Source organism: Perca flavescens, chromosome 13 (assembly GCF_004354835.1).
Source record: "Perca flavescens isolate YP-PL-M2 chromosome 13, PFLA_1.0, whole genome shotgun sequence".
Classification (NCBI taxonomy): Eukaryota; Metazoa; Chordata; class Actinopteri; order Perciformes; family Percidae; genus Perca; species Perca flavescens.
This window is the reverse complement of record NC_041343.1, coordinates 12,760,401-12,786,240: the sequence shown is the minus strand read 5'-3', so window position 1 is coordinate 12,786,240 and position 25,840 is coordinate 12,760,401. Positions and strand designations below refer to the sequence as shown.

At 40.5% G+C, this 25,840-nt stretch overlaps 4 protein-coding genes across 5 annotated transcripts; 2 read left to right on the top strand and 2 right to left on the bottom strand.

The window, feature by feature from the left end:
* Positions 1 to 643: 643 nt before the first annotated feature.
* cnga2b (cyclic nucleotide gated channel subunit alpha 2b) lies at positions 644 to 4,520 on the top strand. Its single transcript, XM_028595902.1, has 6 exons — positions 644 to 744; positions 873 to 974; positions 1,194 to 1,370; positions 2,050 to 2,157; positions 2,288 to 2,394; positions 2,801 to 4,520. The coding sequence occupies exons 1-6, from the start codon at positions 644 to 646 to the stop codon at positions 4,288 to 4,290; spliced, it is 2,085 nt and encodes a 694-aa protein (XP_028451703.1). The 3' UTR covers positions 4,291 to 4,520.
* A 2,512-nt stretch (positions 4,521 to 7,032) lies between these two features.
* On the bottom strand, positions 7,033 to 10,989 carry rraga (Ras-related GTP binding A). Its single transcript, XM_028595258.1, has 10 exons — positions 10,750 to 10,989; positions 10,303 to 10,414; positions 9,311 to 9,410; positions 9,145 to 9,211; positions 8,806 to 9,028; positions 8,293 to 8,388; positions 8,087 to 8,209; positions 7,895 to 7,986; positions 7,688 to 7,803; positions 7,033 to 7,595 (listed from the first exon to the last, which is right to left on the bottom strand). Exons 2-10 carry the CDS (start codon positions 10,327 to 10,329, stop codon positions 7,492 to 7,494), a joined length of 948 nt encoding a protein of 315 aa, XP_028451059.1. The 5' UTR covers positions 10,330 to 10,414; positions 10,750 to 10,989; the 3' UTR covers positions 7,033 to 7,491.
* Positions 10,990 to 13,852: 2,863 nt separating this feature from the next.
* On the bottom strand, positions 13,853 to 17,458 carry LOC114566900 (charged multivesicular body protein 1b). The gene is made up of 8 exons (XM_028595741.1): positions 17,252 to 17,458; positions 16,476 to 16,573; positions 16,239 to 16,385; positions 15,592 to 15,660; positions 15,329 to 15,436; positions 15,196 to 15,239; positions 14,858 to 14,930; positions 13,853 to 14,511 (listed from the first exon to the last, which is right to left on the bottom strand). Exons 1-8 carry the CDS (start codon positions 17,265 to 17,267, stop codon positions 14,467 to 14,469), a joined length of 600 nt encoding a protein of 199 aa, XP_028451542.1. The 5' UTR covers positions 17,268 to 17,458; the 3' UTR covers positions 13,853 to 14,466.
* Positions 17,459 to 17,523: 65 nt separating this feature from the next.
* Positions 17,524 to 23,747, top strand: LOC114566899 (uncharacterized). 2 transcript variants are annotated; one of them, XM_028595740.1, is made up of 2 exons: positions 17,524 to 18,106; positions 20,737 to 23,747. In XM_028595740.1, the coding sequence occupies exon 2, from the start codon at positions 20,743 to 20,745 to the stop codon at positions 23,014 to 23,016; it is 2,274 nt and encodes a 757-aa protein (XP_028451541.1). In that variant the 5' UTR covers positions 17,524 to 18,106; positions 20,737 to 20,742; the 3' UTR covers positions 23,017 to 23,747. The 2 variants fall into 2 exon arrangements, with proteins under 2 accessions (XP_028451541.1, XP_028451540.1); XM_028595739.1 differs by having other exon boundaries at positions 20,722 to 23,747.
* Positions 23,748 to 25,840: the final 2,093 nt, after the last annotated feature.

Below are 25,840 nucleotides of genomic sequence, written 5' to 3'. Positions count from 1 at the left end.
AGAGCTTCATGCCGACTGTGTGTGTGTTTTCATTAATGATCCACCAATTAGTCACACAATGGTAACAGTCGCCTAATCACCTCGTCAGAGGATGATCATTACTGGAATTGTTGCGTCTTTGTAAATTATAGAGTGTGGTCTAGACCTACTCTATCTGTAAAGTGTCTTGAGATAATTGAGATAACTCGTTATGATTTGATACTATGCATAAAATTGAACTGAATTGAATTGATAAGCTCTCACTGCCCTCACATTTTGGGGTGGGGGGTTGGGGGGCACTACTGTTGTGGTCGGAAATGTATTTTAGGTGAATCTCCACTCCAAAACTGTATTTTAAACAATGCAGCATCAGTATCATGCAGTTTCTCTTGTAGCTGCTTTTGTCACCACAGCAACCAGCTGCTGTGTTGCGGGCCAGGTGAGGGAGTGTGGCACACCAGTCCCAGTCGTCCCCCTGTCCCCTGACTATACACACGCACCATAAACACTCCCACGGACTCCTTGTAAACAATAAAAACTCTCTTCTGCTGCCACAGTGACAGGAAAAGTCAACTGAAACCATGTTCAACACTGCCTCACATTGAGTAGATGACTGCAAAGGAGGCTGTAACATGAGCGTTTGTCCACAGCTGCAGGTCTGAAGATGACGGGCCACACGGCTGAGAGAGATCGGTCGCCACACAACCTGTCAGTGAAGACCACCTTGGATGAGGAGATCGGTCGAGCCGAGAGTATTCTCAGCCGGTGAGGACAACTATAAAATCATCTATTATGTATTTGTCTTAGAGGTTTGTTTCAGAGAAGCAAAGCGTGTAATGTGCAAAAATGTATACGCTGACGTGTGTGTTTTTTTGGTGTGTTTTCACTCCCAGGGTGCCATCTGTGTGTGATGACACATCCTCAGAGCTACAAAAAATTGCTGATCTCGACCCTAATGGACGCAATTCTTTTCAAAGGGACGGAGCCCTCTCAAGGTAAAGCTCCAACATCGTGGCACGTCACCCTTGTTTACAAAGCTTTTAGAAACTGACAGAAAAAAATCATATAAGAGTGCCAAAATGAGATATTTTGAGTTGTTATGCAGCTCCTCGAGATGTGTACCTTGTGTTATAGTCATGCTGTTACTTTCATATATGCAGAAGATGTTATGAGAGCTTGTATATTTTGTGTGTGTGTGTGTGTGTGTGTATCAGATTGGTGGGCCTGGTGGTGAGACTGAGGGAATGGGCACACAGAAGCCTGTTGGAGGAAGAGGAGCGGCCCGATTCCTTCCTGGAGCGCTTTCGTGGCCCTGAGTTGAGAACGGCCCCCAGCCGCATCAGCAACACGCAACCAGATGCCAATGGCAACAATGCCAAAGCAATCTTTAGGTATGTCTGCCATCAGTCACCCTGAACCATTACTATGCACTTTGATATACAGTGTATATCAAAGTGCATATTATACACAGTAGGCACTGGGTGACCTGAAGAATAGAAACACGCAATCCAGTTCTAGTAAAAAAACTACCTTTGTAAAACATAATACTGATACTGTAATACTGACAAATACTGTTGATACCAGAAACACAGACTTTTTAAAAGCCACCTCTTCTGCACACAGCATTAATGTTTAGGTTCAAATTTGCCCAGACGTCACAACACAGTGACACATGAGCAAATCAGAGGGCAAACATAAAGCCTCAATGTGTCCATTAGGTCATAGACATGTCCTGGTTTTAGCAAAAAGGGCAGGTCAGCACTCAGAGGTGTTGATTCAACTCTCTGATAGTTTATGTTGCTGTGCATGCGATTGCAACATACTGTACAGTGTTTTTAATGTTTGCTTCACTAAATAAGGACACGTAATGCCTAATGCGCACACACAACACAAATTCTCAGTTGCTAGAAATAATAGTATGTATTATACACAGAGCTATTGTGTTGCATTGCTTTATATCTTGCAGCTGCTTCTATTTTTCTCCATGTCTTTGCAGTAATATGTACTACTCTACAGAACTACAACTGTATTATTACGACTGTATTATTTGCAATCTCTCCATGCTTTCAGGAAAAAGTGGGATTTGTTTGTGGTGTCCCCATCCGATAACGCCTACTACCGCTGGTTATTTGTCATCGCCATAGCGGTGCTCTACAATTGGTTCTTCATTGTAGTGAGGTAATAACACCACAGTCGTTATCTGTTGGGGCCCTGCAGCCTCCAGAGATGTGCGATGGATGTAGTGAATGGGCGCACTCTCTACTTTTTAGGCTGGAGCAGTGAATCATTTTTATTTTTATTTTCTCAGGGCATGCTTTGAACAGTTACAGGTGGAAAATTCCATCTGCTGGCTGGTGTTGGACTACCTCTCTGACTTTGTGTACATAATGGACACTTGCGTTCGACTTCGCACAGGTAACCTATTTCAAAATACAGCTTATGGCGTCACGACACAATGTATTACCCCACAGAAGTGCAAAGCCAATGTGTATATTTGTATGTGATTCACAGGTATACATTTTTGTTTTGTTATCAATCCTGGTTGAAATTGGCATAGTTTTAGTCACTTTCAGTCCATTAACCAATGATTTGATGACCCAATTTAACTTAGCACTTCTAGAAATTTCTTTTCTTAGGGGGAGCCAATCAAGTTGTAAACACAGCACTGACATATTATCCTCTTGGGTAAATGAGAGCGTCAAACAGTAAAGCTGCGGGACAGAAAACCAAAACAATGAGCTGAAAGATGCTAAAATGCAGAACTAAAAGTGAACTGAGATCCCTGCTCAGCTAAATGTGCGCTCTATTCTTCTTGTCTCAGGATTCCTGGAACAAGGTTTGCTGGTGAAGGACCATGCCAAGCTTAGAGACAGCTACGTCAGAACATTACAGTTCAAGCTGGATGTACTGTCAATCCTGCCCACTGATCTGGCATATATCATCACCGGCATCAACACGCCACAGCTCAGGTTCAACCGTCTGCTGCGCTTCCCGCGCATGTTTGAATTTTTTGACCGCACTGAGACACGCACCAACTACCCCAACATCTTCCGTATCGGCAACTTGGTGCTTTACATCCTGATCATCATTCACTGGAACGCATGCATCTTTTACGCTATATCCAATTCTTTGGGATTTGGCTCGGACACTTGGGTGTACCCAGACGACTCCAAACCTGAGTTTTCCTCCCTGACTCGGAGTTACGTCTACTGTCTGTACTGGTCAACGCTTACTCTTACCACTATTGGAGAGATGCCTCCACCTGTGCGGGATGAGGAGTACCTATTTGTGGTCTTTGACTTTCTTGTTGGGGTGCTGATCTTTGCTACAATCGTGGGAAACGTTGGCTCCATGATTTCCAACATGAATGCCACCCGTGCCGAGTTTCAAGCCCGGATCGATGCCATCAAACACTACATGCACTTCCGCAAAGTCAGCAAAGAACTGGAGACACGTGTCATTAAGTGGTTCGACTACCTCTGGACCAACAAGAAAGCAGTAGACGAGAAGGAGGTGCTAAAGAATTTGCCAAACAAACTGCGGGCTGAGATTGCTATTAATGTACACCTGGAGACCCTGAAGAAAGTACGCATTTTTCAAGACTGTGAGGCAGGCCTGCTTGTGGAGCTCGTGCTCAAACTACGCCCCCAGGTCTTCAGTCCAGGGGACTACATCTGCAGAAAAGGGGACATAGGGAAGGAGATGTATATCATTAAAGAGGGGAAGCTGGCTGTGGTGGCTGATGACGGGGTCACACAGTACGCTCTCCTCACCGCTGGCAGCTGCTTCGGGGAAATCAGCATCCTGAACATAAAAGGTAGTAAAATGGGAAATTGTCGGACAGCCAACATTCGCAGCTTGGGATACTCGGATCTCTTCTGCCTCTCTAAGGATGACTTGATGGAGGCAGTGGCCGAGTATCCAAATGCTAAGACTGTGCTGGAGGAGAGGGGCCGGGAGATCCTGATGAAGGAGGGTCTGCTGGATGAGAACACAGAGAGCGGCGGGCTGCAGAAAGAGGACACAGAGGAGAAGGTGGAGAGGCTGGAGTCCTCTCTGGACACCCTTCAGACTCGCTTTGCCCGTCTGCTCAGCGAATACAACAACACTCAGCAACGGCTGAAGCAGCGCATCACTCTGCTGGAGCGACAGCTGAACCAAACGGACTGCGGCGTAGATGCAAGTGATAGCATGGATGCAGATGCAGAGACGGTCAATGAAACAGACCCTGGGCCTGTTGCCCATACAGATGGGTCTCCACATCGGAGTAATGTCCAAATGGAGGACAAAAGGAGCCCAACAAAACACTAACTCAATTTAATTCCATTTTATTTATAGTGTAAAATCATAACAGACGTTATCTCAGGATACTAGATAGAGTAGGTCTAGACCCCACTCTATAATTCACAGAGACCCAACAATTCGTTCAAGAGCAATTGCACTTATTGCAGTGGCAGCGAGGGAAAACGTACTGGCTCTTGGTGGAGGGAAATCTGCCTCGACCGGTTGGTCACACTAAGGAGATTTTATCTCCTGAAATACTTTACAGATTCATTAAGAGTATAAAAATGACCCTTTGTTACTTTCATTGTGAGAATGTTTTAGCTAAGTGTAAAGAGATGTCTGCATGTCAATAAACATGAAAAGAAAGTGGACAACACTGCTATGCCCATGCAGTCTTTGAGTTCTCGTCTATGCCAAAACTAGTGAGTTGAATGTATGTTTAATTGGTGGCTTTAAAGTAATTTCCCAGATCAAGCTAATTCAAGGTAGGGGAGAACACAATACTGATGAGAAAACATTCTAAGCTAGAGTACATTCAAAACCTGCAAATTGAGTTTAAATGTCACTTCTTAGATTCCAGACTAAAAAGCACTGGAAATAACTGGCTGTTCTAGTTTTTGCGTCACTTGTAAACATCTTTTGTTCGGTTGTATCAGCTGAGGGATTCAGTTCTCTCGACATTTACGTATTATCCTCTGGCCCTGTACACCTAGTCTCTTGCTGCTCCTCCTGGGGAAAAAAAAAAAGTCCAAGGAGAGACGGTAGAAGGTGATTGGCTGAATTAACATACACAAGCACAATTATTTTCCAGTATCTTTATGTTCCACATTAGATCTGAATCAGACATACTATGATGATTATCATAAACACCTTTTGACATTTTCTTATATACTTTGTGGGACACTTGAGTGGAGTTCTTTGCATTGCAAATGATTTTAGCTCTGGTGAAGTGACTCACACGCAATGTGCAGCTTCTGTTTTTTTCAGTTGTTCAAAGGTTTATTTGCTATAAATTAGTCTTAATCAGTCTTATATTAAAACGAGTAAGCCATTCTGTCTTTGCATTTAGTTGCTCCCATTTCTATTATGCAGACTCACTCTCTGCAGCAAGGGACTGGGGATTTTCCAGCCCTCTGCATTCCAGGATACAACTCAAGCACATGAGCAGTGTGGATACACGCAGCTGGAACAATGCCTCTGGAGCAGAGCTGGCCACAATAAAGGGCAGGAGGTAACAAGGGCATAGGTGTGGGATCAAGTACCATGGACAAATCTCCAGTTACCTGCTGTAGGCTGGGCAAACAGCACGAATATATATGAAGTCTCTCTATTGTATCACATTAGAAAGAAATGGCAACAGCTCTTGATAGGCATATGTGAAATCCACAGTAAATGTGTGATTAGCAAATCAAAAGATATCTATACATGAGCTAAATTTCATTAAATATTTAATCATTTAAAAAAACTGAATCAGTATTCCATGTCACTATTTCAATGCATGGGTTGACTAAACTGGAATATATCATTGAAGTGTAGTCAAAATTATTCTTTTATGTAATCTAGCTACTCCAACGTTCACTTTACAACCCAGTTTGTCCCAGTTTAAGCCAATATGCCTAGATGTCTTTTAGCCTGCAAATCACCCAAACCATGCTAACCAAAATTCAGTCTGGCTCAAATAATGTAAAGCTGTGTGTGAAGCCCATGCATTCCATTAAAGCAGTATTCATTAGTATTAATCTCTCTCAACTTTAAAAACAAAAGCAAAATACTTTTCACCAATCACAGCTGTTTATACCTTGATAATTTCTCATGTAGTCATGAATGTTTGTTATAGAGAAAAATTATATTTTTGAAGCCACATTTTCAGAGGCTTTAAAGTGCTCATATTGTGCTTTTTGGCTTTTCCCCTTTCCTTTATTGTGTTATATATCTTTTTGTGCACATTACAGGTTTACAAAGTGAAAAAGCCCAAAGTCCACCCCAAAGGGACTTACCATCTTCCAGAGAAAACACTGTTCACAAACTGCTACCAACAGCTCTATTGTAGTCCAGCCTTTACTTCTGTGACAAACGTGCGTCACTTTGTAACACATGTTATAATGCTCGCCTAGCTGCTAGCGTGGCACTCCCTCATACTCTGCAACTGACTAGCTAGCAGTACTCACTGCGCAGGTGCGACTCCCAACAAAGATGGTACAGAGGTGCGATGCCTCACTCTGTAGCTAAAACAGAGAGCTCAACACACAGGGTGAAAAGAGGAGCTGCAGCAATGTGCAGTACAACAAAAATATGGTGTTTTCTGAAAATTAAACATGTAAACCTATTCTGGTATAACCTCTAAATACAATTATGAACATGAAAATGAGCATAATATGAACACTTTAAGTGCTTATTCAGATACCAAAAGAGTTACAAGCACTTAGCTGTTTGTTACATTGTTAAATTCACTGAAATTAATTGATTGTGTTGTGCTTGTAACATTCTGCTCCATCTGAACATACACTGCTGTCGACTTCACAAAAATTGCTTAACAGGTGCACTGAACTGTCCCACACACCCCCACCCCCACCCCCCACACCCCCACCAACTGGTGCAGTGTCAAAAGGACACGGACACTGCTGTGAAGAAATATGAACCCTCTCTGAGCAGAATGTGTTTTTACAGTAAGTTAATATGTACTGATTTGTATATGTTCATAACATATGTGCCATAAATATGGCATTTTTTTTCCCAAATGTTGATCAAGTGGTGAACAGTGTCAAAATGTTGAAGCAGAAAAAACACGTCACATTTATTTTTCTGAATATAACTATATTGTTCGTACTTTAAAAGTGTAATAGCTTACAAACTGCTGCTTATCATTTGAAGACAACAACCCCAGACCCCTAGGGTCCACTGCATGGAGTGAACAAATCTACTGTATACGACAAAGTGTGACAGCAAAGGTAGCCCCCTTCATAGTAAACACAACTATTCATTTTACTTTATTACGTTGAGTTAGGGCAAATATTCCAACAGAATGTATCGCTGTTCAAGATACCTATGATCACTGTAGAAATTAGAAAGAAAATATGATTTCTATAATAACTGTAATAACTGTGATTGAATGTGAAGATATAGAGGAAACAGTGCTGCTCATACGTTTCGGAGCTGGAAGACCGCAACATGCCAGCTGCGGTCTGTGGACTGATTGGCTGAGAGTATCCACTGGAACAAATGCACCGGCTAGCGCATTCGCATGTGCAGGCTGTGCTTGGGTCCATCCACCCGCTCCAACTTCTCAAAGTGTTTCCTAGCATTACGGATATTGATGAGAGTGGCTGCAGATGCTAGAAAAAAAAGAGACACCGATTTTTATTATGCTGATTTGGTTTCCTAACTGTCCATTCTTTGCGGATAAATGTTCATCCTCACTACTTACGAATGGAGGGGTCTGACATGATGACCATGACATATGTGTTGGAGGTGAAGACGTCAATGAAGGCCGCAAAGTTGGAGTTCCTCACTTCCATGCTTTGGAAAGAGGCTGCAAGTTTACTGGAATAAAAAAAAAAAAAATCAGAAACATCCCAAACATTTAGTAGGTGATGTGTGGAGTGAAGTTGATGTTTCTGCAGAGTGAACTTACCTACAGCTGAGTTTGAACTGTTTGATAATGTTACTGATCTTTTCAAACCGGTGAGCATCGCGCTGCTCTTTGCACTGATAGTGGGAGATCACCTGCATTTACAAAACACCATGAAAAAAAAAAAAACATTCATTACTAGATTCAGATTTTCTGCCCAGACACAGTTGAGACAGAGGAAGAAATTGCTCTCACCAGGAAGGTGGCTCTCTCAAACAGAAGAACTTCATCTGCCTCTATGATCTGCGCAAAATTTCTCAGGTTCGTCTCCAGCTGCTGGACGTTTGGGATGAGCTGGTACACTATGCTAGACCAGGCCTGTGAAGACATTAAAACATGTTTCTTACAGTGTCAACTTCATTAGCCAACATCTGAACATACAACCAGTTAAATGTCACAACCTTATACAGGGTTTCGTCCCAGATTGATGTCCTGAAGCACGTGCAAGCCAAAGGTCTGGACAGTCTCTTCAGATCTTCTTCACGCTCCTTAAAGATCTGTAAAAACACTGAAGATAGTCAGTCACATGGAATGTAGTGAAGCAATTACAGTTTTAGTAAATTAACAACAACCATTATTATATTTAATAGGTATTCTTATTGAGCATGATTATTAATACTTTCAAAAGAAACAGTTTAAACGTTGTTATACAATCATTTCATTTATGTACTCTTTTTTTTTTTTTTTGTTAGGAGGTACATTTTCGTCCCTGGTATCACGAGTGAAATTCAGGTGAAATTCTTTAATAAAGTTCTACCACTAAGAGCACCAATTGTGCCAAAAAAAAAAAAAAAAAAGACAGCAGCACCAGTGTTTCTGGTGACACTGTTAACATGGTTGTCAAACTGTCTGCATGTTATTGTGCACAACACATGTGCACATACCAACAATAATATTAAAATAGTTAAGCTTACCAAATCTCTCTGATCTTCCTGCACCAGATCCATTTTGTGAACGAGGCAGAACACTTTAGCGTCGGGGGAGTTCTGCAGGATGGCCTCCAGACAAGACTGGTAGTAGTGCATGTCTTTCTCCAGCTCACGGCTCTCAACGTCAAATACATAAATAAGCACTTCTACATTTCTGAAAATGTTGTCCCTCTGGCTGGTGAAGTAGTTCTCCATAAACGTGTCCTGTCTGTTGGGTGAAGGGAGAACAGAGCACCGTTTCACAGGGGGTTTCAGATTAGTGGAAAGACTTTAAATTGTCAAAGCTGGTCCAAAGATGGAAAATAATGATGAAGTGTGCTTTACCCTCCACAGTCCCACAGGTTTAGAACCAGATTGCCAAGAAACCGTACATGGGAGTGCTCTACGTCAACTACATCAAACAAAGGATGAAATGATTGTTTTATAGATGAAATTAGACACCCAGCATCAAACATTTAGCATTTAGCATCTTTCTTTAAAGTACTCTTACTTGTAGCTCCAAGGCGGCGTGTGTCTCGAGCTATGTAATTGGCAAAGATGATTGATCTCATACTGGTCTTCCCAGACCCACTTTTCCCCATCAGTAACACCTGAGAGCACGAATACAACAGCTTAGACCATCAGTGAAGTTAAATCCTTGCATTCACTTAAAGTATCAAAAGCAAAAGTACTCATTATGCAGCAGAATGACCCCGGTTAGTGTTATTATATATTAATTTGCTAATAATCTTATTAGCACATTAACATGTAAGCACACTTTTTATATTGTAGGTAGTCGAGAGAGTTGATTTTAATTGCTTTATATTCTGTAGGGTAGTTAAATCCGTAACAATGCAGCATATTCTATATACGGTTTGTACATAACATCTTAGAAGTCTAAGAATAGTTTGACACCAAAAAGCCTTTAAATTAAATGATTTTTTTTTTTAACATAGTTTATTAATTTTATGTATATTTTCTGTAAATCTTATCTGCTTACATAATGGTCTGAAATGTTGCTTCATAGAATCCTCCAAACACAGAAATACTTAAATCCCTTCATTTTATCTTAATTCAATGTGCTTGATTTGCCAAAAATATTTGTCACATAAAGCTACTGACATTAGAGAATGTAAGAACTGGCCTTCAAAAGACCACCAAGTCTATAAGTCAGTGACTGTTAAACGTAAACTTCTCCTCAGGTTGTTGAAATCACCAAAGTCATTTAGAGAATGGAGGAAAGGATCATTTGTGCTGGACTTGCCAAATAGAAGAGGGAACTTCCCTACAATATTGTTTTACAAGTCCTGGGTTTTCATTATCATGGCAGGAAGGACTAACGTTACATCTTCCATGATCATTTTAAGGAATTGGAAAACAGCTAAAGCTCCAAATGAAACAGACTGGGTAGATGCATGAAATGTAAGTACTCAAGTATAGTACAACCACCGGAATATAAAGTAAGTTACCACTACTTGTGACGCGACAAAGTCAATGTTTCACCTTTTTCTTCATTGCTGTGCTTGACATCCCCCTCAGCAGACACGATGTAGAGTATTTCTCTGAGCTGCAAGTCAGGTGACTTTATTCAGTGTAAGCAGCAGCTCTCCTTCAGCTGCAGAACAAACACAAATATGTTTCACTTATTTGTCACTAGGCTCTCCTGAAGCAGAACAAACGTAACTGCAAATGTTACTACTGAAGACACGTTTAAACGCTTAAATGACAAGGCAAACATGTGTCACCAGGCACGAGCTTCTTAGACACAAAACAGAATAATATATAAACGGTTCACTAACTTCATTAAAACTCTGTTCACTGTTCCGAAGAAACACATAAGCTAATGCTAAGTCAGCTAGCACGACAAACAGTCAAGTAGCTTGCTTAGACGAGCTAAACGGCTAACCTTAGCTAGCCAAGTTAAAACTCAGTACTGTATCGTCTACTTACAGCGACAAGGTAGAACGGTTACTCGAATTCAAGCAATTTTAGCCTATATTTTGGATTTGTTTTTAAGAATACAGTTCTATAACGTTACATTACTGGTAGAAGCAGCAGTGAAGTCAAGATCAGCTGCTTCCTGTTTACGCCAGAGTCACATGAGAAGACGAAGGGGGTTTTCTCGCCAACAGATTCCGCTCCGTTCTTAGGTTGCGTTCAGGACACACACAGATTCATGTCGAAAATAGTTTTAGTATGTACTAGGGCTGTCCTCGACTAAAGAAATTCTTAGTCGACTAACACTTATAGGATTTTGTCGACTAATCAATTAGTTGATTTAATTGACAGAGCTGTGCGCTTTGAGAGGTGGTTAAGACTAGAAAAGCACAATATAAATGTAGTTAATTAACCATCTGTAAAACTGAGTTTCTCCACAATTAATCCTGCAAAAGCACCACTTTAAATCTTGTGTTTACCATAAATGTGCTCAGAAGTTTCTTGGAAATAAGTAATTAAGCATGAATAAGCATAAAAAATGACTAATCGACTAAAGAAATCTTAGTCGACTAAGACCAAAACGACCGATTAGTCGACTAATCGACTAAAAGGTGGCAGCCCTAGTATGTACTACTAGTACATTTAAATTTAAATGTAAAGCATACTGCATGTGTTACTACTAACAGTATGGTATTTAATTGCAAGAACCTATTGAAGGTATTTGAAAGGGTTGCATTCACCATCCTTGTAAAACCCACTTGATTCTTTGTGTCATTTTGCGTTCATAGGCACATTCAAGTTATTTTCAGAAATAAAAAGAACAAATTAATAATTATATAGACAATTAAATAGTTACGTTGAATTTCTCTTCCTGTAGATTCTAATTTAGTGGTTGACAATGGTTTACTTTATGATAAAGTAGCCTAAAAATAATTTATAACACATTTTGTGTCTCTAGCAAAGTAATTACAGTAAGTCGTTTTCTTTTTCACCTTATGTTTAATGACTTGCTAGCAAAGCTGCTTTCTTCAATTCAATGATCCATAGTGTGCAATAAACACGTTTCTTCGTTCAATGTTCAAGATAATGTTGTGTTGCAGTTTCTCGCAGTGGGCACTAGAGGGCAGTTAACGTCATGATTATGGAGGGGTTGGGTTTAAGCCATGGATGTATAATAATAATAATGTTAAAGCACCCCCACTATGAATGTTGTTATTGGACTCAAAGATAGCCCCTACTCACTTTTAATGTAATTTGAATAAGCCATTGCTGTAAAAGGTAAAAAAAAAAGCTTCTGGGTTTGTTTCCGAGTTGTGCGGCCTACTGCTCATGCGCATTAGTAACATTGACTCCGTCCATACCCAGCTTTCTCACTACATCCATGAGTTACAGCTTTTGTAACTCAAACGCAATCTTTCATTTAATACCATGACCACGGTACACTTTAATAACCAAATAGGATGGCAATCTTCCCAAATTTGATATATCTGTTACTGAACGTGGCTCAGCTGAAGACAGTATGTTTTTCTTACACATAACTGTTTTAGAGCCCACAGTGATGGATTAGTTCTGAGTTCATCTGCATGCAGTGGAGCATACAATTTAATAAAAAAATGGTTTGTAAGGACTTCCTCTTGAAAGGAACTGTGATTACTAAGTGGGACTAAGGCTACGTTCAGACTGCAGGCCAAAGTGGTCCAAATCCGATTTTTTGGGGTCAAGTGACCAGGTCAGGCTTTTTCAGAAGTAGTTTGCACACTCAAATCTAGCCCAGATCTGATTTTTTCAGATCAGATTCAGGCCACTTCCACATGTGGTCCTGAATCCGACCCAGATCTGATTTTTTTCAATGCGACCGCAGTGTGAACAGCCAAGGCGGATTTGATGTGACTTTTACCTCAAAAACCCTCGTTGCGCCCACTCTCCCCGCGGGGAGGGGCGGGGCCCCCTGTTTCCAGTGCGGCTGTTAACCGGGGCGGACTGTCCTCATTGTTACCCAACCGCGCGTCGCATCGCCAGGGCGGGGATCGGCTCACGTAAAAAGGTGATGTTGGCGACCATCCCCCTCCGACCCGCCTGTAAACACGGACCAAGGAGTTTAACGCGCTCGCAAGCCGTGGTGCAATGAAAGTGAAAGCCGGCGTGTGCGAGGGCGAAGCCAGAGTGGTGGAAGCCCGTAGCGCTCCTGACGTGCAAATTGGCCGCACGGTCACGCACACCTCTTTAGTGAAGCTGCAGCCATAACCCCGCAAATTTGTCTCTCTTTCTCTTTAGTCTTCTCCTCCTCAGCACCTGCGCATGGCTGCCATTGCAAAAACATTTTAATACAAAATAAAAAAATAAAAGCTGAATAATAAATAAAAATGCTGACTTCCTCCATAACCTCCCTAACTTTAGTGCAACAGCGTGCTGCGTCTGATGTCATTGTTATTGTTCTTTTGCGCATGCGGGTCAGTTCAAAACCAAAACAGTTCACACTGGAATCTGATATAGGCCACATTTTAAAAGGTAATGTGAACAGCCAAACAAAAAATCGGATCTGAGCAAAAAATCTGAATCAGGCATTAAGACTTGGCAAAGACAGAGAGCAGCTAATTTGGACCACTCGTCTTCTTTGGGTTGATGGGCAAATGAAAGAAGTCGCTGGCAATGACATTGCCAGAAATAATACACTAAAGCAAGGAGAGCTCCTTAAGGCACACCTGAAAGACTAATTGTCATCGTTTATATGATTATATTACATTATATTAGGGTCCTTTGTATTGTTGCACTGAATTTCTGACAAAACCTCTTATGAATGCTTAGTACTCGATACACTTTTAGTCTATGACGTTTTTTCTTTTGGTTGTCTGAGGATACGCATTAGCTAAATTGCATATATTTTCTAAAAATATCAGCACCTAAATTTTGTTGATAAATGAGACCCTTTGTCTCTTGTTCAGCCCGACAGCTGGAAGCACCGATAACAAAAACACACTGCCATTTCTACCAAGGATATAAAGTATGTGACTTGGTTTTGCAGTTCATTTTCAAAATGGACATTTTACTATAGATGAAAAAGAAATTGATATGGAATGACTAACAATGATTAAACATTTTTTTTAAAGCAAAGAGATAAAAGTATTATAAAACTTTATTGTTTACTGTACGCAATCCCCACACTGTTACCCCTTACCAAATGATAATGAAAATACTGAAGATAAACGCAGAGGCTAATCATCCAGTATCTTCTTCAAATATTCCTCAGAAGTCAAAAGCAACAAATTTGAACAAAGTCAGCTCAAAAGTAAACGTGAAGGTCTTTCACACTCCGAAATGAAGAAGAGAAAACACATATATGTTATCCAGTCCAAAACATCCTTGGCCTATAAATACAGGGTAATAACTGCTACACTCAATATTTTAAAAAAAAATGAATAAAGTTCTTAAGTATACATATTAAACAATAAGGTTACATTAGATCTTCCTCATGGGTAAATATGTATATTCAAGAAATATATACATTTTCCATATCTAACATCTCTGTAAGTTTACAGAATCCAACGGTTATTATTAACACACAACCAACAAAGGACATTATCCCCAAAAAGATGATACAGTAGCTCCTCGACAGAGATACAGGAGATGTAAAGAGAAGAAAAGACATGTAAATGAAAATGTGTTTGGGAGTAATATTCAGGTAGTGTTCTGGGGCTCTTCATGACGGTGCCAGTCCACTGCAGTTGTGCCTCACATTTGATCTCGAAGTTTGGCGAGCCTATTAGACAGTTCATCCTTTGGACAAGAGAGAGCAAACACAGGCATTAGTGAGGGAAGATGAGAGAAAAATCAGGGTTATTTGGACAATCCACTTTGAAAGTCAATACATCAATTGTCAATTGACAAATACACGGTATCATTAGCAGAAATTTGGACACTAATGTGACACCGCCTTAAATGTTAAAATTTCTCTGCTGTAATCACATTTCCTGTGTCTTTGTCACTTAATATATGTGATAAACCCTTAATTTGCATTGCTACAAGCAATCAGGTTTATTTTAACTTTTAAATTAAAAACATTTCAGTTTATCTGTGCCAGATAAGAAACTATTTTAACACCAAGTGTGCATATGTACTGTACCTGTTCTGCAGAGGCCACGCTGGTACCCACTGATCCTGTGGTTCCCTGAGGGAGCTCCATGTTCAGGTCCAACCTAAACATGACGCACACACCGACATTCAAACCTTATTTTTAGATTACAAACACAACGTCTTTGCTCACATTATACTAAATAATACTGTCTAAAATATTCATTATAATCAAAATGTTAATACCGTTAATACCTATCAAATTCTTCGAAATAACCACCATGTACGCTTCAGCCTAGGCCTGTACTCTAAGAATGCACACCATACACCTATATATGTGATTTAACATAATTTCACAGAGAAATGTTGAGACAAGGAATGAAAGGTTACCCTGCTTCATCAGCCAGTTGATGCATCAATGATTCCACTTGATTCTGAAAACACACATTACATTTACGGTGAATGTGTTTGTCTTTAAAAAACACGACAAGAAAGAATCTAAGTGTACAGCAAAGACATGTACCTGCGGTGTCGTGAGTGTTGTTGTGCTGCTCATAGTGTCCTCCATATGGGCTGTCTGAACATCCAGAGTTTCAAACTGGTGCTCAAATTTGTCCATGAGACCTGAAATCTAAAAAAAAACAACAACAAAAAACACATCAAGTGTTTGAGACATTGTTTTATAACTCTGATGAGTTTGTTATCAACTTCTGTTATGGCAGTTATATTGTTTTTCCTAAAAAGAAAATTGGAAGACAATTTCATTTCACGTTTAAATGACTCTACCTTTTCCAGATTCATACTCTTCAGAGTGGCATCCATGCCTTTCACCACTCCAGCCATAGATTTTGTGACCTGTGAAATAAAAACACCATCACTAAAATGACAACAAACAAGCTTTCTTAATCCTGAATTGGCAATCTTCAGCCTGTAACTGATTTCCAAGGCCTATAACGGTATGCAGTAGTCTCGCATTGCCAGACCCTCCTCTACACAGCATTCCAGGATGGAAGAAAAACGTGCCCTGGTTTATTGGCAGTTCTTTAAACCAATCACAATCGCGTATTGTGTCCGGCGCTAAGCCCCGGACACAATGACGGGGCCTCTGCAAAATAGCCTTGCAAAGGAACTTGTTTTGGTGGAACATGTGCTCGTTCAAAGGTTGTTTTAGTTGTGCAACAGATAACTCAGATTGGACAGATAGTCTAGCTAGCTGTCTGGATTAACCCTGCAGAGATCTGAGGAGCAGTTAACCATAGTCCTCATAAATCGGAAGGAGTTTAAAATGCCAACACAAAGAAAGCGGAAGGAGATGGACATCCAGCTAAAAATAAGGGACATCAAGCGGAATTTCCGGTGGCACCTGAATAATCCCAGAAGTGGGACATAGTTGATATATAGACTAATATGCAGTGACCCAGTATTCAATGTACCTGGTTCATTGTAACTGCAGTTTGGACCCTCGCAGCCACTGCATCTATCCGAGCACTCATCCTCAGGAAGTTCACAGACTGGTTCTTCTGTCTTATGGCGTTCTCTGCATGGATCCTCGCCACTTCCATATTCCCCTTCTGGATGGCCTAGAAACAACACAAAATAAGGTGGTTCCGTAAAACATCATAACATCATAATGTGCTATCTTGATGACCAGCTTCAGAAGTGCAACTTACTTTCTTAACTTTATTCTTCTCTGCTTTTTCCTCTTTGTCACATTTCTTGGAATTTCTTTGGAGTTCTTTAGCAGCAAACTTTAAATTGAAGAGCTGTTCTGTAATACGAGGTTAAAGAAGAACACAACAACAACAACAAGCAACCTTTGATAACTGTTTTGTGTCAGTGTTGCAAGAGGAAATAGCAGTGGGAGGTCTTGACATATATGTATAATGTCTCTAAATCTCTGTTCCCATTTGTTATGTATTCAACTCAGATCCTGTTAATAATTGGTGAAAATGCATTTAATCAAGACTATACTATGTTTTGTCCCTTTCTGAAAAAATGGATCGGCAGTTACCTGTTTGCTCGATTAGTAATCCAACCGTGGCTCTATGTTCCTATTTTCTTCCCATAGGTTTAACGTTTCTGGCATTTAATCTAGTATTTAAAATTAACACATTTATCACAGCTGTATTTAAGACGCAAACGTAACGTTATGTCCGTACGGAGCTAACGTTATATACTCTAACGTTACATTTTAAATGTAGGTTTCCTTAGCAATGAAGCTTCCAAGGCCTTCTGTCCCATTTTACGACGGCTGGAATTGACTATGACATGTTCAGGTTATATAATAAGACAGCATTTGTGCCTTAGTTGAATATCTGACCTACTTAGCAATTGTTGAGGGGTCTGTCACACATATAACGTTAAATCTCGCCATGTTGTTATTTTCGGTCTTAACGTTACACCACAGTCTTACGTCCTTTTCTCGTCGCTGTTTTTAAAAGGATACTTTCCATGTTCGGCATCTTGAGGCGACTTTTAGCGAATCCAACAATAACAATATGAAATCCTTACGGACAGTCCCCAAAAGAGTAGTTAAATAAAGCAAAACTTGTCAGTGAAACTTCAGCCTTTCGAGTTTCGGTCGCCTTCTTCCGCACTTCCTGATGTTTTACCAAAATATGAATGACGTCAGCGTCACGTGGTGGCGGTATTCCATGCGACGTCACGAGGGAGGTGTGTCCCCATCCTCCTCACAAAATACGAATGAAAAAGAAAAAAACTAGCCGTTGACATAAGCTAATACTTTTAATGTTTTAAAATGCCTGTATTGTTAGTGGTGTGAATACGGTCAGATAAAAAGTGGATGTGGCGTTGTACCGATGGAGTAGCTAAATGGGCGGTGAAAGCGGTTGATCGATGATTAGATTCACGGTGTGGATCACGGCGGGGAGAGGGGATGACTCACCCCGTCTGATGTGATGTTCATCCCGCAACAGCTCGGCCAGTGCGGTGGCACGCCGGTAGTTAAACCTAACACAACGGTGTGCTCCTCCAATAAAAGTCAAACTTTATCGAACTGTTCAGATTCGTTTGGGTGGCCCTAAGATACCTTGTTTGTTTCAAACTTGAGTGGTTGTCACTTGCTAGTTAGATAGAGAGACCGAGCGTCGTGATTTTCCGTAAATATCGTGACGCCTGATTGCCATGGAAACAGTGCTCCTGCGCTGAGAGGAAACTGTCCGTGTTAACTTCAGCATCAACCTCTTCAACGGGGTCGAGTGGTGTTGTTTTGTTTGTTTTTTTGCTTTTCTTGTGTTGCTACTCTGGCTTTACTTTCCATTTTAAATTGGCCACAATACAGGTGAGTTTTTGAAATACGGCTGTCCTTTTGTTGTGTCTCATTGGTAAAACGCAGTTAACGTTACTGGTTTCCTCCAGTAGCCTACATTGCCCCTAAATATTAGCCTGTTCATTTGCAGACCGGCTGGCAACTTGTGACCTGCATCTATGTATTGTGACGAGTATTTAAATGCACCATAATATACTATATAGGCTACTTATAAAGATGCTGAGATAATTTTGAACTAGCTAGCTAAGTGGTGATTTAGTTGATACATGTGCAACATTATGAGTTTAAACATTAAAGATCAAAAGTGGCCTGTGCAAAATGTTGTTGGTCATATAGTATTTAAAAAATGTCCACCAATAGGCTATGCATGCCTCCAGATCACGACAATCTATAGGCTGAATAAAACATTCTCTTATATGCTATAATCCATTTAGGTTTAGGCTGACTGATTCAATATTTTATGAATTTCACAACCCTAAACACCACCTTAAATTTTGCATTTTGTGTCGTTTTTTTGCGTACAGGAGTGAGTGATGTTTCATTCAGGGGCTGTATGACTCATATAGCCTAGTCTTATCTATAAAGAAGCCAAGTGGCAGAGGAGCAGTCCTGCTGCAGGACCTAGCTGATGTACCCCCTGAGATTCACTAGAGGCTGCTGTAGGCCATGCTTCCCTGTGTTCCGAGTTACTGCCACTGACTGCATTTACACTGATGACCGTCAAATACTAACCAAGGCTGAGGATGCAGTGGGCTTTTCGCACACTATGCAACAGATGATGAAGTGCTGTTTACAGCACATCAAATGACCAGGACAGCTTGAAAACTAAATAAAATCAACACGTTTACCAATTTGTTCACTGATATAAAACACATTTTGAAAGTATTTACATTAAGCTCTGGCTATGAATTTAATTTATTAAGCACGACAGTTATGCTATTCTCTATCTTTATCCAAAGTAAATCTAAAAAATAAATAATAATATCAGATTAATTACTAAAAACAACAACATAAGAACAACCTGGTATCAATTTCTGATTAAGTAATTACATTTAAATAGCATTTCTTTTGTGTAATATAACAATGTTAATAGAAACCATCTGAAATATTTTACACAGAGTGAGTATAATAATAATAATAATAATAATAATTTGGTGCATCTTCAAATTTTCTGTCAGGCTTTAGGAAATTGCACTAATTCAACTAATTCAAACATTACATTTCATATCCAACTGGCTTGATTTTGACTAGTCTTGCTTTGCCAGATTTTGACTTAATTTGGAGAGAAAATGTATCTGCTAGAATTATTTTGGTAAAGCAGCGGAAAAATAAATGAAAAATAGCGGAACCAGTGGCAAAAATTTAATAAGCTAAATTTCCTAACATAAAAAAATCTAGTAAGAAATGTTGAACTTCAACCTCCTTCTCCTTTTTAGAAATTTAAAAAGAAAATCTGAAAGTGGAAAATTAAAAGTTCTTTATAACAAGTTTAGTATCTTTTATTGTATGCATTATAATGGATGGAAAAGACCCTGATGATCCTTAACTAATCCCTTAACCCTAATGTTGTCATAAAGGTTTATATGAAGGTCCTAAAAAAATTTGCCTCAGTAACAGAGTCAGCGTTCATTACTGATGACGTGATCTTTTCCCTCTTACAAATACAATGTTGTCACATTATTCAAATGGCAGACAAGGGAGTCACCTGTAACCAGTAGACAGGCACATGATCATGGAGGCATTTTAACATGTCAACAATGTTTATCTAGTGAGAGTAAAAGTAAAATCGCGTGAGAAACAGCTGTTGACGCTGATAACAGGAATGTATTTGATCAGTGTCATCTTACAAATGTTTTCTCTGGATTAGATTGGTTGAAGCCAATATCTGTTATCATGACAACATGTTGTAGCTTTTTAGTTGTCAAGATCTGTTAGAGAAATAAATGTGAGAGCACATATTTTATTTCCATATCACAGATAAACCTGTTGCTTGTTGAATTACCTTGTGCAAGTGCGCAGAGAAGTTCAACATGGGAAAGTTCAATTAGTTACAGTGCAGCACTCAGCATTCAGTTGACTTTGCCACGTTACGATGCAAAGTTGTTGCTGCCGTTTATGCTAAATGTTGTAGAAAATCATAGCAGTGACTGTGTTTAAAATCTAGCTGATAAACAATGTCGGATAGCATAGCACATACTACAATCAGAGAGGAATGAGGGTGATAAAACCCCTCAGCACAGTTATTATATTTGTTTGACTGACTGCATTTGTGCATTTAAAACTTTCAGGAGCAGAGAAAAACAAAAGAGCATATGCCAGATCTGTGAAGGCCAAGACTTTCAAGTTGACAAATGAGTGTGAAATATTCTGAAGGATAAGGATGTAGACAAGGTGCTGGGATGATACAGACAACGTGTAAAGAAAAATTAAGGTTTCTTTGTGTGCATATTGACATGTGTATATGGCATATTGCACAGAAGACAAAAGGGCAAGGCTAGTTGATTATGTTATTCTAAGAAAAAACTTCTTTTAGATAAAAAAACAAAATATTTTTACTCTGTTGTACTGCTTCAATCTTTCATTGGCCATTATTTCTCACATGAGCCACAATGTTATACGTTTGTCAGACCTCTATTTCACAGGTGAGGATGATGGAGCTTCAAACGGCGAAGAGGTTCCACAACTTGACCCTCGAGCAAATCCAGGCTCTGGACAAGGTCTTGACTGAGGTGATCCCCATCCACGGGCGAGGGAATTTCCCCACGCTGCAGGTGAGAGCTAAAGACATCATTCGTGTGGTGAAGGATCGGCTGGTCGAAAGAGACATCCAGGTGAAAGATATACGGCTGAATGGCGCGACTGCCAGCCACGTCCTGGTGAGGGATAACTGCCTGGGCTATAGAGACTTAGACATCATTTTTGGAGTGGAGCTGCCCAGGCAGGAGGACCTCCAGGTGATAAAGGAGGTAGTGTTGGGCAGCCTACGAGACCTCCTTCCTTGTGGAGTTAACAGACGGAAGATCACCTGCCTGACAATGAAGGAGGCCTATGTGCAAAAGATGGTGAAAGTTTTCAACGAGCACGACAGATGGAGCCTTATCTCGCTTTCTAACAACAGAGCTAAAACCGTGGGGCTCAGATTTGTCAGCTCCCTTCGAAGGCAGTTTGAGTTCAGTGTGGACTCCTTCCAGATAATATTAGACCGTATGCTAGAGTATTACTGGGAGACTGAAAGGAAACAAGGAGGAAAGCTGGCATTGAATGCTGGGAATTTGTCTAAAAGAGACGACGAGGATGAAAACAAAGAGCAAAATAAATCAAGCATTCCTCGGGATGTTGAAGCGGATATTGAAAAGGACTCCAGCGGAGAAAGTCCAGGCCAGGATGAAGATGTTTCTGTGCTTGAGAAAGAGCTTCCACTTTCAAAGGTTGAGCATGTGGATGGAAAGCACGAAGCACAGGAGGTGCTAAAACCTGAGAGCATTAACTTACAACAAGTGGGAGTGGATGGCATAGGGGATGTTCATTCAGAGGAGGACATTGTGTTTGAGATATGTGAAAAAAATGGAGGAGAAAAAGGCCAGTTTCACAGTGATTATCCTCTAGTTTCATCTCCTAAAGCTTTATTAACAGATGTCAGGGATCCACTGATAACACATGCATGTTTGAAGCCACAGAGTAATGAAGAGCTGTCTGAGTCACAAGCTTCCCAACCAGCAGACAAGTCAGCTCAACAGGAAAAAGTCCATTGTGCAGAAATTACTCAGTTCAAAGTTGACTCTGTAATCTGCAGGACTGAGAGTACCTCAAGCGCACAAGATTCACATCTTGAATTTTCCTTTCCTCCTCCAGCTAAGAAAACGTGCAGCACATCACAGGACATTGTACCAGATTATTGCCCTTCACCAAAATTACAAAGGAAAATGTCAAGGAAGAAGATCAGTATGCCGGAGAAATGGTCTTTACTGACTGATTTGTCAGGTCTTACGACGCAGCTGTTCCCACCCATAGAAATACCCAAACCACTTCAGCCAAAGCCTCCTTTACTGGACAGCGATCAAGATCATGGCTCAAATGTTCCAGCCTCCAAGCCAGAGACCTTAGACACCCTTCCAGCTCCCACGTGCAGTCCAGCCAGTACACTTCAGGATGGGACTGGCTCGAATGAAAGCGTGGAACTAACTGTTAAGCCAAAACACTCGAAGAAGCCTCCTGATTCAGAGACTCAAAGCCACACACATGCAGCACATGTACAGCCTCAGATCAATGAGCAAACACCCGAGCTGGCCGACACTGTCCCAAACAGGTGCGGGGCAAGCTCATGGGCCGGGGCAGCAGGGGAGCCCACAATCACTGTTGAAGCAGAGTGCATGTACGGAGACTTTGAACTGGCGATGGACCAACTCCGCCACCGCCTCATTGCCACCCACAACCCAGAGGAGATCCGAGGAGGGGGCCTGCTAAAATACAGCGACCTGCTGGTGAGGAACTTCCGACCAGCTAGCGAGACAGAGATCAAGTCCTTGGAGCGCTACATGTGCTCCCGCTTCTTCATCGACTTTCCTGACGTGAGCGAGCAGCAGCGTAAGATCGAGGCCTACTTGCAGTGCCACTTCATTGGCAACGAGGAGACGAGCAAGTACGACTACCTGATGACCCTGCGGCGTGTGATAGACGAGAGCACGGTGTGTTTGATGGGACACGAGAGGAGACAGACGCTCAACATGATCACAGTCCTGGCTCTGAGGGTGCTGGGCGAGCAGAACGCCATCCCCAACACGGCCAACGTCACCTGTTTCTATCAGCCGGCTCCATACATGACAGAGCCGATTTACAGCAGCTACTTCATCCCCCAGGCCCAGCCCCCACTTGTCTACCACCCCTACCCGCTGCATGTCCACATGCAGACTGGCCTGGTGTAGCTACAGTGACATGCCCACAGGGAGGCATGTGGGCTGCTTTCAGCATGGTGCTCTGCAAGCAGAGGCACAAATGGAAGTTTTGACAACAACAGGCAACCATGGGCGCAGTGTTGTTTGATGCTTTGAAACCCCTCCTGCTTATGACACGAACGATCATCAAAGGTCAGAACTGAAAGGGGTCCGGAGGCAAAGCATGTCACCCTTTCAAGATGAACACTTTTGAAAAGGAAAGAAAGGCTAAGAGCTTACTTTTCAGAGATCTCGTAGAGAGGATTTCATTGACATATAGAGGGATTGTGTTTACGGCTGTTTCAGCTCAGCTTTGGCAAGGCTCTATACCAGAATTTAGTAAAGTGACAGTTCTCTAAGACTTGAAGATACAATTCTCCATCATATAAAAACATACTACATGTTGGCAGCATAAATCTTGATTTGGTTAAAGTTTGAATAATGATAATTCCTTATCGTTTCTGAGGGGTTAAAAACCCCATATATCTGTTTTGTGAATCATCAGTCTCTGTGGAGTACATGTTAGTGTGTGACTAATAGGCTACCTGTATTCACTGTATAGAAATAGGACACCATTTAGTGAAGGCATACATTAGATTAGATTAAATTTGCTGTGGTATTTCCATGATATCGTAAGTTTTATATTTGTGAATGTAAACCGCTCCTCTAATGTCAAAGGTGGAAACAAGAGATTGTGGTTCAGTTCCATTAAGGTCTGTACGAAAATGATTAAGGTAGTGAGGGGGGGGGGGAGGGGCTGATCCTCATCTTGCCCTCCTGAGGGTTGTTAAGAAATTGTGATTCTATAAATTCTGATCAGAAATCACTGAAAAACTGTTTAAACTTGGGCAGAAAAATATGTTTTCTTGTTGGACCCACTCTCTCATAATTAAGTCAAATGTTTTGGGAGCCTTACATGTTTTGTTTGAATATTAAAAGCTTATTTAGGCAACTACACTGCAAAGAAAAGCTAAAAGATATACATTTTGGATGAGAAAAAAGACCCTCCCGTGCTCTCCCTAAAACATCAGACCCCCCACCTAACTTCAGTCAAAAATCCTCTCCTCCTTTCATAATTTTCCCACAGCCCCTTGGAATATTAAACCAAACTGGTGATAGTAAGTGTTCAGTTGTGCTTTTGCATTGTAATATTTTTGCTATTAGTGCTATAAGTATCAAACCAGTAGTTGTGGCCATATCTCTGAATCTGTATTCACCCTGCATTTTATCAAACCAATTCTCCTATTCAGAGAAACATGACAAGACTTTACCTCATGGTGATATTATGAATAAAGCCTTGGCTGTTCTGTTCTTTCTGCTGAAAATGGAAAGAGCATGTTTAATTCTGTTTCCCCCCCCACATTTCCAACAGGTTGAATAGACTTCCAGTGCGTAATACATGGTGACACTTGTTTGTTGTAATGGACGTAGTGAGTGTTCTGTCAGGGTTTTGCCTGCCATTGTGAGCAAAAATGTTCCTGCACATTTCAATTATTCAAGCAGTCTGCGATGCAGCCAGCAGTTATTGCACTCTGTCTCTGTGTTTGTCCATTGTGTATGCAGCTACAGTACATGTTCTCAGTATTAAAAAAACAAAACAACTTAAGCACAGGTGAGGATATGTGGGCCGTTCACACTAAGTCTGAGACTGAAGCACAATGTAAATGCACATAGCTGTTGTTGAGTAATGAAAGTGTTTCTGACATTGTGAATCTCCAACTAAATATTGAAGACGTCTGAAATACCGTGTGCTGTAGTGCCCTATGTAGCTTTGAAGTGATGTATCTATCTCAAGACTTTGGGTAGTATGTTGTGTATTGTTATGGAACTGTTTCAGTGAAAGTTTTAGTGAAATTAAAATATTCCTGTTATGATATCTAGTTGCTTAGATTGTTGTGTTATTGTGCTAATAAATATAACACAACCACTCTTGGTTTGGAGGTCTGAGTTACACTGTCACAGTTTTATTTTCAATAAGATGTATGTAAGTTTCTTGGTGCCAAGAGAACATTATTGGCATGCAAAGTACACAAAACGATTACAGGCACCTTTACAATGGTCAAAGATGAATACTTTGGAAACTGGAAATTGATATGTATTGTACGTTATGCACATGCATAATAGGATGATACAGAAAAGCACTGTTTAGATCATTTATTTGTATGGTTGGTGTGAGTGGATATATTTTATGTCACTTAAAAAAAAATGGTTGTTCCATTCAATTTTCTGTGAATGCGTCACAAGTTAACTTTCAATCAGGCCGGTTTGGTTTTGAAGAGCTGCTGTTTCCAGCCAATCCTCTACATATTAACATTTTAATTATACTTTAAAGGGAATTGCATTCATTTACGAAAGAAATCAAGTTAGTAAGAATAACAGCCTGTTGTAATAATGTTAGTACTTTAACAGTTTATTCATTGCAAAGCCTGCATGCTTTTTCAGCCTTTATACAACCATATAGATATGCCAAGTACACTTGAAATAATGTATTAACTATAAAAGTCCTGACGGCTTGTATGTTAGCCTACATCATAAGCCTGAGCTTCACCTCTTTGCTTCGGACTTTTGCACAAAAATGCTAAATTATTTCGAGAGCTTTCTATTTGGTGTCTCGTGAAGGTTGATGGGTATAGTTTACAGTTCTTAAATGCTTTATATAAACTATACACACTATTATCTGATGAAAAAGACCAGCAGCACTGTACTATACTAGCTATATATACACAAACTGAGCATTTGCACACTGCTATTCCCACCTTTGTGAACAATTTTTAATGTCACATTTTAATCACTTAATATTATATGCACTGAAGAA